This window comes from Eurytemora carolleeae, unplaced genomic scaffold (genome assembly GCF_000591075.1).
Source record: "Eurytemora carolleeae unplaced genomic scaffold, Eaff_2.0 scaffold460, whole genome shotgun sequence".
In the NCBI taxonomy this organism is placed as follows: Eukaryota; Metazoa; Arthropoda; class Copepoda; order Calanoida; family Temoridae; genus Eurytemora; species Eurytemora carolleeae.
This window is the reverse complement of record NW_019396516.1, coordinates 131027-143905: the sequence shown is the minus strand read 5'-3', so window position 1 is coordinate 143905 and position 12879 is coordinate 131027. Positions and strand designations below refer to the sequence as shown.

The window sequence follows — 12879 nt, the reverse complement described above, 5'->3', positions numbered from 1 at the left end:
TTAGGTTCTTTAAACATGCTATTCCTAACCGTTAGGTTCTATAAACATGCTATTCCTAACCGATAGGTTCTATAAACATGCTATTCCTAACCGTTAGGTTCTTTAAACATGCTATTCCTAACCGTTAGGTTCTATAAACATGCTATTCCTTACCGATAGGTTCTATAAACATGCTATTCCTAACCGTTAGGTTCTATAAACATGCTATTCCTAACCGATAGGTTCTATAAACATGCTATTCCTAACCGATTGCACCATACAGGTCACAGAGTATAACAGGGTCATTTTTAAAAGTAGACTTTTTTCAAATGTTCACCAAAACAATACAAGGTACAACAAAACACAACTTTAATATTTATTAACTCGTTATAACATGACATTTGAGAAAGAAATTAATTTTCTTCATCATTGTTAATCTTTCTCTGCATAAGGAGGCTCTCAAAAAACTTAGAACCCGATATTTGGACAATTTGACTTTTTTACATCACATGGAGGACGAATTAAATATTTTAAAAGCTGGAATCGTATTTTACAAGATCTTCTGATATCTAAGGTCCTTGAAAGTTATTACAACTGGTCAGAAACATAATAAAAAATTATTGAAATTTTTTTTTAATGGAGAAAATAGCGAAAACTGTCGAAAAACGTCGTATTTTTGACACTGTTTGACCTGCTTAGGACAGTAAGTAAGAAATTGAATTTTGCGGATTTTTCATCCAAATAAGCACAAATGAAAAAATCAACTTTTAAAAATCACCCTGTGGTTCTTTTCCATAGTTTTTTAGATACATATTGTAAGGATGCAAGTGAAGGGTTTTTGAAACTCTTTAGATAATGATCTAACAATTTAGTGTTTATTAGCTTCATTTTGCGTGGGACCTATCACCTAACATATCCCAATAAAGGGTTCTGAACCTTCTCCCCCCCCCCCCACCCTGAATAGGCCTTTCAGTTTTTTTAAATTAATCTTGTATTCCTATTTTTACAGTGAGACAGGAATTGTATATTTTTTAAAAACCTTCCCTGTTCTAATTTGAATGGCTTCAGTTCTACGCTGCTAGTTCTACTGTAACAGCCTCAATGGTTTCCTATATTCTATATATATATAGAATATAGGATAGTATAATTATACTATATACAGGATGTCATCAAACAAAAATACTAGTTGCTGCCAGAGCCTCAATTTTATACCGATTTTCGTTTTTGGGACATATAAAGATATACCAAAAATTTGAATTTGCAACAAACAAAATTTTGTCTATGTTTCGCGATTCTTTTTATAACTTTTTTTTGATGCCAGAGTCTAAGATATAGAATCGATTTGTATAAAATTTTATTAAATACATTTTTGTAAAATTTTATACATTTTTACATCTTAAAACTTTATTTTATATAATATTTGTACATTATCTCATGAATGTAGGTATTCTCTTTATTCGTACTCAAAATCTTAACAAATAAACTATATTTGTAAAATTTGGAAAATGGAATTCTAATCTTTTTGAATAATGTAAATAATGTAACTAGTTTTTAAAGTTTGTGCTTACTTAAAGAAATTGTTTTTTTTTTAATATTTTTAGATATTTATAAAATAATTGGTTCAGTGGAAACAATAATTATAGTTATTAAGTAACATTGACGTAGTTCTTTCTAAAGAAAGCTTTTAATTGGGTCTACACTCTACCTAAGCCCCCCACCCCCGTCACATACCCAATAAAAATATAATAATAATTTTTATTAGGAATGAATTTTCAGAGTTAATTTGTCCAGTTCCAAAAAATGGATAAATTGTAAGATGATGCAATAATGATAATTCTGTTTAACGGTAAAAGAGCTACCTAAATTAAACCCTAATATGTTTAAGTTACAGGGATGATGCAATTATAATTTAATGTTTAACGTTCGAGCTAATTCAATTTACAAATTAATAAAATGATATGAACAATGAGACTAAGTTTTATCCAATTTCAAACTGATAAATCAAACCCAGCAAGATCTGGAGAATCTTGGACGGGTTCACGGACGTCCTGAAACATCCCCAAGACCCTCCATTTTCTCAAATATCAAATTTCATCAAATATTATGTAATATGAGAAATAGCTATTAAAATATTTGGGTTTCCTGCTCCCGTCCCCTTTTTCAGGCGGGTTCTATGTTATCCTCCAAGTCTTGAAGTAGTCTTGTGTCAAGTCAAAATAAGACTTGTTCCCCCTCTGCTTGGCGGCTGTGGAACCAGGAGAGCAATATTCTACAATGTGTTTTTTAATTACTTAATTATGTGTTTATGAATAAATTTTTCAATTAAAATATTGTTGTTTAGATGGAAACCCTTGGGTTGTTCTCAAGATGCATCTTTAGGACATCCTGTCTGCTTCTTCACAAGTGCAGCTGTGAAGTACACAGGTTTCCCTAAAAAATAATTTTTTTGAGGGCGCAATTTCCAAGTCCCCCACTTCAAAGAATTTTTTTTGTGGGGGAGGAACCCTGTGTTCGTTCTGACTTGACAGGACGTCCTAAAGATGCTTCCAGAGGACACCCTTAGAACGGCCTACTGAAGAGAGTCAAAAGAGAGAAAACATGAGGCACCACCGCAGACAAAAATACAGACACAATCAGGGGACCCCCACAGAGACAAATGCCATTAGAAACCTTATACCCCAGTTCTTGAACCTAGTTTTTCTGATCTAAATATGACTACCTCGGTAGGAGTAAATGTGGGTCTTAAGGACGTCATATCCCCCTGTCTTGCAAGTCAATTTTAGACTTCATGGGCAGTCTCTGGTTCTTGCTAGGAAAAGCGTCAAATATAGAATTTCTATATATCAGTAGTAACAATTATTGCAACATTGCAAAATGTAGTTTCCTTTTCTAAAAATCTTGTTGGATTGAAAATTAAGTCAAGCGGAGGTACGAAGGCGAGGGAGGGGGGGGGGGGGGGGCCGGATTCCTTAAATTTTTTGTTTGTGAATTTTTTCAGTCGAATAAATTAAAATGGGGTTAAATCTAAGAGTACGTGAACACACATTTTTTAAAGTGAATTGATAATTAATCACCATTATTAAAAAAAAGTGCAGAAAAAATTAGGAAATCAATAAAAACAGAAATAAGTAATGCTGTTGCCAACTTTTTTTTAAAACAAGTGAACAAACTCTTTAATATATTTTATATATTGGGTTCAGGGGCAGCCCAAGCAGCTCATGAAATGACCCGAGGGTGCAGGAAAATTCGTGATTTAAGACAAGAGCTGTGCAGTAAGGAGACAGATATGAGACTCAGAGCTTTCCCCACCTACAACGGTCCTGGGTCCAATCATGCCAACGGGAGCCCATCAAACAGCCAGGTACACGGATAGGGTTTCCAGAGAACGAAAATTTTCGTAAAAAATTCAAAATTTCGCGAACATTTTTTTTTGGTATTTCTCAAACATTTTCGCAAAATTTCGCATTTTTCCGCGAAAAATTATTTTGCGAAAATTTTGCGGAATTTCGTAATGCACAATTGATGCACAATTTTACAAGCTGTTTTGTTCTGTAAGCACATAGAGGAGGTTGCATGGTGATACATCCAGATTACAGTGTTATTTTGCTTACTAGAATCCGTATAAATATTGTAAAATTGCATTGAGGGTCACATGAAATTATCCTCACTGTCCCTTTTGATAAAAAAAGAAGAAATATTAATTTTTTAAGCAAAAGCGAAAGCAAAACTTAGATTATAATTTTGGAAACTTTATATTGTTAATAAAGAAAGAATACATTAACCCTATAAAGGCTGGGGGGTCTAAATCTATGTAAAGCCTGGGGCGGGCGTTTGGCGCCCCCCCCCCCTAGGAAAAGGTCTTAGAGTGTAGATATGTGGTTGAAATGCATGTTCGTAATCCAATTTTTCATGGACAGTTCAAAGAACAAAAATTTGACCGATAACTTTAATAGTCTGGGTGCTGGGGAGAGCGGAAAAAATGCCTAAAAAAGGGTCAGAGAAATGAAATTTTTTTTTTCAACAAATATCAAAGTGTGACACATGTTTCTACATGCATTTTTCAAGGGCTATTCAAAAACCTAGTTTTTAGATTTGTAGCTTTAGTCACAAAAAAGGTATGGGCTATTTTAAATTTTTTTTCACAGACAGGACTTTTTTCCGCTCTGTACCATACCCTATACATTAAAAAAAAAAATTTAACAAAAAAATCCTTTAAATTACTATTCGATAAGAGTTACAAAATTTTACGGTGATAGGGTCAAAAATCGTCTTACCAAGACACGACACAAAGACTATGTAAGTTTTACAACTTTGCCAACCCCCCCCTACTAGATGCTTTCAGATATGTGTCATGAGTTAAGGCAGTGAAGTCTTTCAGGTGGACTTGATTCTTCAAGCTGTGAAAATGCTGTCTTTGGAATATATCTATTCAAAAGTAAAAGAACACCTCTGAACATTTTACAATTTACAATTTTTAATAGTTTTTTAAAATCATTCAGAAACAATTTTTTTAAAGATAAAATTATTTATTTGTTATTACTAAGAAACCCATCTAAATGTATACTTTGTTTGTATGTTTGTTTGTTTGTAACCGATAGACGTCCAAACGGCTGAACCGATCGGGCCCTAATTTTGAACCCAGGGAAGGTTTATGGATGGCCTTAAAAAATTGGATTTTCTGGTTAGGGTTAAAGGAATTCTTTAAGCATGCCTTTTGCCGGGGGGCCGTATATATAAATAAGAAAAAGATACGCGGTACGGGTGTACAACTTTTTGAATTTCTTTTTTATCTTTTCATTATTTATGGTGTATATGAACGTTTTGAAATAAGAATAAGAAATTAATTAGAATGCAATTTTATCTAGCACTTAAATTTGCCTTTTATTCTGCGAAAATCAACTGTTTTATTGTTTAAAATTGTTTTGAAATTAAGAAAATTCAAAATATCTTTTAATTAAAATTAAAACGTTGTAGAACTTGGGCAACAAATGTAAAAATAAATCATAAAACATTTATACCCACGCAATTTTCAATTACAAGATTTTGGTTTTACAAATGGTTTATTTTTTGTGAATCGCCCTGCGTACTTTCTGCTCAGCTCGTTATTTTGTTTTTCTTCTGTTTCAGAATATTTCGAGTATTCAGTGCTTTACAAGTGATAGTGTTAGAAACTCTATTCATAGTGCAGGTTAATATTCATTCTTGTTTTCAAGCTAGACTGGCTAGACATGGTAGTTTAGCTGAGAATACATATTTGTATAAGGATTAATTTGAGACCTATGAGACAAGAGCTCAAATTCAATCTTTAAAATCTTCATGGAATGTCCATTCTTTGGGGATGATTTTGAGAATCCTTTTTTTTATTATTCAATAACGTCAATGTTTCCTAATAAATGTCTCTAATACTGCATTTTCAGCTCAAAAATCATGTCTAGATAGACACTTCCTTTAAATTCATTCTTGTATGATAATTAAGTTAATTTTTGTATTCATTTAATTCATTTCTGTATTTATTAAGTAATTCATTCTTGTATTCATTAAAGTTATTCATTCTTGTATTAATTTCATTCATTCTTGTATTCATTATATTCATTCTTGTATTCATTAAATTCATTCTTGTATTCATTATATCCATTCTTGTACTCATCAAATTCAATCTTGTATTCATTATATTCATTCTTGTACTCATTAAGTTCATTCTTGTATTCATTATATCCATTCTTGTACTCATCAAATTCATTCTTGTATTAATTAGATTTATTCTCTTATTCATTAAATTAATTCTTGTATTTACTATAATCATTCTTGTATTCGTTAAATTCATTCTTGTTTTCGTTAAAGGGAGTATTCGCAAAAAATAAAAGGGGATATAGGCTTACAACGAAAAATAAGCGCTTTTGATCGCTTCACATCTTACTTCTATATGTTGCGTCTCTAAGGATAAAATGGTTAAAAACGACTCATGCTGAAGAACGTAGCGTCCATACAAATTCAGAAAGTTGCAACATTCAACTCCGATCGTAAAATAATCAATTTAATTCCAAACAAATCATTCAGATATTACAAACAGTAGTCATCGATGATTTTTCGACGCATTCGTATATAGTTAATATTTCATAATATTTTAGATTCTTGTTTTTTTAAATATTATTTTGCTGGCGCTGGATTTTCAAACATTCCTGGAAAAGATGAAAATGTCTTCTTCATTATCAAAAATCCTCGAAACAGGAATAAATCTTTTCAAAAGTAACTATTAGATAAGAAAAAATGAAAAATATTATGAAATGCATCGAATAATTATCGATGATTATTGGTTGTAATATCTGAATGATTTGTTTGGAATTAAATTGATTTTTTTACGATCGGAGTTGAATGTTCCAACTTTCTGAATTTGTATGGACGCTACGTTTTTCGGTATGATCTCCTCATAGACGCAACAGATAGAAGTAAGATTAGTAGCGTGCAAACCGCTTATTTTCACCGAAAACCTATCCCCCTTTTCATTTTTCGCGAACACTCCCTTTAAATCCATTCTTGTATTCATTTAATTGAATTCATACATTCTGAAATTCATTTGATTTTTTGAATAATTTTTATTCATTCTGAGATTCATTTTATTTATTTTTATTTCATCATTCTTATTATTTATTGAATAATTATTTTTACAATTCAATGTCTTATGTGAAAATTTATATTGTTTTCTTTCTCCCCCCCTTTTTCGTGATCTGTTTGATTTCCATCGCTTTTTTTTAAGAGGCTTACTCTTCTGATTAATAATATGATTATCTTTAACATTCTAATATCAGGCTATTTTTAGAAGAAAAATATCAAATTTTTATAATCCTCCTGCCCCATCAAATAATTATAGATAACCCATGTTCTTTTAGAAATAGACTGTAATGACTTAAAAGGTTGAAAACCCCCCTACCCCTGTACATACGCCCTCGGTAGTCAGAAGTCAAATCTATATCTTATATGCTTAGCATTCTGTTCATGATGCCAAAGAACATAACTGTAATTTCGAAATCTTCTTAGTATTCTGTTCATGATGCCAAAGAACATAACTGTAATTTCGAAATCTATATGTTATATGCTTAGCATTTTGTTCATGATGCCAAAGAACATGACTGTAATTTCGAAATCTATATCTTATATGCTTAGCATTCTGTTCATGATGCAAAAGAACATAACTGTAATTTCGAAATCTATATGTTATATGCTTAGCATTCTGTTCATGATGCCAAAGAACATAACTCTAATTTCGAAATCTATATGTTATATGCTTGGCATTCTGTTCATGATGCCAAAGAACATAACTGTAATTTCGAAATCTTAATGTTATATGCTTAGTATTCTGTTCATGATGCCAAAGAACATAACTGTAATTTCGAAATGCTTTCGAAATGTCTTTAAAAAGGAAAACATGTTTGGGGTTATTCTTTGCGATGCTTTTATTTCTATGAAAAAATATACTTCAGATTGCGTAATAGAGCAGATAAAAAACGTTTTCCGGAAAGAAAAACAAGAAACCTTCAATGTTGAATATTTTTAGTTTTCTTATTTTTTATTAGCCTGATTCTTTTTTCAAGGTCAACGACTTTTCAAAATTGTATGACATGTTATGAGCTAGAATTTCATTTTAGAAATAGAAAGGGGGTTGGGACTTCCCCCCCCCCTGGGTGTTTTGGACAGAAGAGGCATCAGTAGGAATAGGAATAAACTTTGTTACTCGAATTTACAACGTATAATTGATATTGAATCTTAAATAACAATGCACAAACAGAATGCCTGTTCGTGTAAAATGAATTTAAAGGAGAAGACAGAACGATAGAGAGATGAAGAAAGAGAGAGAGAGAAAATCCCCGAATTGAACTAGTCTATCTCAATCTGTGTACACAATAACAGCTTACACAAAACAAAAAGTAAAAATTCGCCATTTTCTTTTCTCTACTCTGTTAAAAAAATGAACGATTATTATTTCCCAGGTTTGCTACAGCTAATCAATTACAAGTATTTTTCTCTCTATAAATACATAAATATATATATTTTCTTACATATATATCTAAGGGGAGCAATCAGAGTATGTAAATATAGATTTAATATATGAAATTTCTCAGAGAGATGATATATATATATATATATACTATATATATAGAATAAGATATTCATTTGGATAAAAAAGAGATAAAAAGATAACGGTGATTCAGATGTTCTGCATTCACCATCCATTAAAAGGAACTGTAGACGTAATTTTAAGTAACTTTAATTTTAAAGATTGGCAGGCTCAATTCACAACGGTACCCTTTACCTCTATTTGCACTATAGTTTCAGTAGAAGTAAATATTTCCATTTACTGATAGCGCCGATTGAAGGATTCATAACTCTTATTGGATAATGAGATTATAGATAGAAAGATAGATGTTACCGCTATACTATTTCTATTGGTTCAGAATAGACAACAAACACATGACTGAACCCTGATTGGATCAGGCGCTATTGGACTCTGCATACAGGAGTATTTGAGTGACTTTGACAATGGTTTTACAGGGCATCGTAGTGAATGGTAGATGCCACTCTATAAAAGATAAGCTTGCAATTACGTCAATAAGACCTGTAAGTGTGTTTAAAAAAAGATATTTTATCTTTTTTGCTGTCATTGTATTTGAATGATCAGATCATTATTTTCATTTCATATTTTTATTCAACTACAAAGCACGAGATAATACAATTAAAAAATCACAATGTAGTTTGGACCCGCCTAACCAGAGTTGGTTGTTTTGATTGGTTGGCCCACTATAAGCGAATAAGCATTGTAAATAAAAAGATGGATGTACACACTGTGTAGTGTACATTTTAAACTAAACAATTACTGAGTTTAATCTCGCCAGTTTGTTTGTTGGTTTGTTGGTTTGTTTGTCCGATCATAACTCAGAAACCTTTAGGAACTTGACTTAAGAACTTGTAGAGTCAGGAGAATGTTCTTAGCTTGGTTTAAAATTTCAAAGATGAGTGGAATGAATATTTTAGAGAAAAGTTCAGTTTCCAGGCTTCGCTGGGTTTCCAAGCTAGTGTTGGATAAAGAAGAACTATGGAAGAAAATTAGAAATTAGAAACATTAATAGATTCTGCATTATGCACAATAGTTGATAAATAGATAGATAGATAGATAGACAGATAGATAGATAGATAGAAAGATAGGTAGATAGATTGATAGATAGATAGATAAATAGATAGATAGAAAGATAGATAGATAGATAGATAGATAGATAGGAAGATAGATAGATAGATAGATAAATAGATAGAAAGTGGTCATTTTCTTGTTCCGTCTAATCGGTTAAAATCTAGAAAAACTGCCACCACTCTGAATAAAAACAATGAGTTATCTAAATTCATTACTAAGAAACCCATCTAAATGTATACTTTGTTTGTATGTTTGTTTGTTTGTAACCGATAGACGTCCAAACGGCTGAACCGATCGGGCCCTAATTTTGAACCCAGGGAAGGTTTATGGATGGCCTTAAAAAATTGGATTTTTCAAAATCCACTAAAAAAATACTAATAAAAGAGCAAAAATTAAAAGTTAAAATTAAAGATAATTCGTAAAAAAAACTGCGTACTGTATTCCTCTTAAAGGAATTGAGTCTTTGTCACAAACTCTGATTTTCTAATTCCTATATCTTTGCAGTCCAATGCTGTAGACATGTGACATTTCAAACTATGACTTCTGTTAGATCAAATAATATAAGTTTGAAATATCAAAGGTTTACGACAGAGGGTTCAAAGATATAGGGATTAGAAAATCAGAATTTGTGGCAAGGACTCAATTCCTTTAGATATTAAAACATTAGACACCTGTCCACAGTGAAAACTTGGAATAATATTTTGCTAATTTCATGCTTTCTCTAGTCTTGTCTCTAGCTAGCTTTCAACTTTTAGTTTGTATACAGTCGTCGTTGTATGTAATTAAAATAGATAGCATCAAGGTTATAATGCAAGGAAAGCTAATTGCAGTTGTGTATACTCTGCGTACATCTTGAAACCAGTTCTCTCTGGGCGGAATTTGTAACCAAGAATAGATGTATCAGTGTTCGTTAAGTATCCGAGGAGGTTAAAAGCATTAAATTTTGATAATTTTGAAAATTCACATAATAGTTTCCTAGAAGCAGAATATTTCACTGATTTACTATGGGAAAGATGGATCCCATGTCAGACTTCGACATCCGTCTTGTGTTTACATTACCGCCCAGAGACAGTACACTGCATAACAAAAGATGCGTACACCTCTGAAATAACTTTACTTGCATAATAACCTTGAATAGCATAGATACACATAGATATGAAAACAAAGAAAATCTGTTAATTAACTTTTTATAAATTCAAAATTTATTTTGACAATACAGGTGAAAAATTTAAGTATGGTTGAAATAATTTAAACAACCAAAAAAGTTTTGAATTTCTCAAATGTAAGTAGATTAATTTGCTTTTCTCATACTTGTGCATGCGTAAAATTAAAACTAGAGGAGCTACGAGGTCACATAGTCCTACCAGTAGTGCGCATACTTTTACCTTACTTTCTCCCTCTATATAGTTTGCAGTGCATCTTACAACGAAATGAAATTATTGGGTCTGTTTTTATACATTTTAAAGGCCAGGAGTATGGGGGGGGAGGGGTAAAGACTTGCGGAGAAAACGAAAATTATGGATTGGGGTGTGTGTGGATGTGTGTATGGATCGATTTTTTTTTAAAACGATCTTTTCGTTTTGTTAAGACTTAGAATGGAAACGGTTGTTTGAAAAACTATCGTTTTTTAACAATACAAAACAAAGAAGTCGTTTTTTAGTTTTGGTTCGTCGTTTTAAATTTTTGACCAACGCTAAAAACGAAACGGTAAAGGATATTTTTTTTCGTTTTTTAAACGATAAAAAAAAACAAGGGAAGGGTGGGCTTAAAATATAAAAAAAGAATAAATAAAGTTTATAAGGAGGAGGATTAATGTAAATTTATCTTTATATATGAATGAATAGTGTACAGACATAAAAAATTAAAAAATTAAATTATCGAGGAAAAAAGCACCGAAAATTTTTTTTAGACCAAGTTTTCTCTCTTTTAATGAGCAATTAAAAACTTGCTTTAATGTCTAATATTGTGTAGAAATAATTAAAACTTTAAAGCGAAGTAGAATCTATGATTTTCAGGGGAGATTTAGACCAAAAGGGTTGTTGAGCTGTATGAGTCCACTGAGAATTTCAAAAATATTAAGCCCCTGGACAAATTCTTGTAAACGCCCCTTTGTAAACGCCCCTAACAACAACTAGTTACATCTTTATATATATATATAAAGTTGTAATCTCTGTTTGTCTGTCTGTTTGTTTGTCCGATCATAACCTTAACCGATTTGTCTCAAATTTTAATTGGGGAACTCGGAAGAACCACGGGAATGTTCCCAGATTGTTTCGAGATTCTAAAATGAGTTTACCGGTAAAGTCGACCTAGAGGGGGTAAACGGCGGGAGTAACTTTTAGTTACCTTGGCAGCGCTGGGTTCCAAGCATAGCATAGTAGTTACATAATTTTGGAAAAAAATTTATTTAAATTATTACTCCAGAGTCCAGAGTACATAGTAGAGGCACCATGGAAACCTAGTAATTTATATTTTAGATAATACTTCTGTTTTCCGGGATCTTTTGTTCTGATATTAAATGGAACCATTAGAGTAACCTGCAAAACAATGAAAGATAATCTTAAAATAATGATGAATCATTAGTTTAATATCTTTCAAATTAAATAAGAGCTTTATATTTTTAAAGGGACTAAATGAAGTATTTTTTGTCAACATATATTCTCATACACATAGATTCATGCTGTTTTTAAACGCTGCAACAACTTTTAGGACTGAATCGATTTAAAAAGATTTGTTTAAAAAAAGTTTTAAAGGGACTGTAAGAGTAATTTAAAGTAATCCTCCATGCAAAGAGGGCAATGCCCGATTTACAACGGTACCCTTTAAACCTTTGACTATAGCTGTTCGTCGAGTAAAGAGATTTTCCAAAAATTTGAAAGAAAATATTTATTTATCGGTCAATTTTAGAAACTGAATATTAATACTGAAAAAAACTAAATATATATAAGTTAAACCAGCAAACTGAGTGTTCAACAATTAAACGCGTTTTTTTTAGATTAATGAGAATAATTCCGACATTATTGATAAGTCAAAGGTTTAAGGTTACCGTTGTGAATTGGACATTGCCATCTTTGTATGGAGGGTCACTTGAAATCACGCTTACAGAGATCGAGTGTTCAAGATCAGAGATTTCGATAGATTGAATAAAAAAACAGATCACTCTAACAGTATACAATACATATGAACGTGTTTGTTTTGTCATAATTTTTTTATTTAAAATAATTGTAAACTCTTTCACGAACTAGATTTCCAATTATCGTTTTTTTATACAATGACTGAACACGAAAATTAAAGGTTAATTCTCTTAAAGTAATCTTAGGAAGGGAGGGAGGGGGAGGTTATTGGANGAGAAGTTTTTTTATGTTATGGGTTATTAAAGAATAAACAACGGCTTGCCTTTCGATCGTCGTGCAAAAAATCCATTAGAGAAATTGTTTAATTTTTTCCCCTTGTTTTTTTCAAGTTTTCAAGTTTGGGGTACGTGTTACACAATCATTGATTTTTAGAATAAACTGTGCGTATGTGTAAAATGTATAATAATCATGTTTCCACCAATCATAAAAAATAAATTTTGCAAACACATAGTATTTTGCAAACATGCGTTCAAAAAGGAAACACACTGCAGAAATCAAATCACGAACAAATTAGTAAAAAGATAAGATTAAATTGAATTCTTAAAGGAAAAAGGTAAAAGTATTCCTCCCATCTATATGTTATAT

The 12879-nt window shown here is 31.5% G+C and overlaps 1 protein-coding gene across 1 annotated transcript in view; it reads left to right on the top strand.

Annotated features, from left to right (window-relative positions):
• The window catches only part of LOC111704719 (putative thiamine transporter SLC35F3), a 56245-nt gene that overhangs the window by 12069 nt on the left and 31297 nt on the right, over nt 1-12879 (top strand). The window contains exons 4-5 of the mRNA XM_023477041.1: nt 3253-3340; nt 5107-5167. Of these exons, the coding sequence (XP_023332809.1) occupies nt 3253-3340; nt 5107-5167 (149 nt within the window). The remainder of the gene's footprint in view (nt 1-3252; nt 3341-5106; nt 5168-12879) is intronic.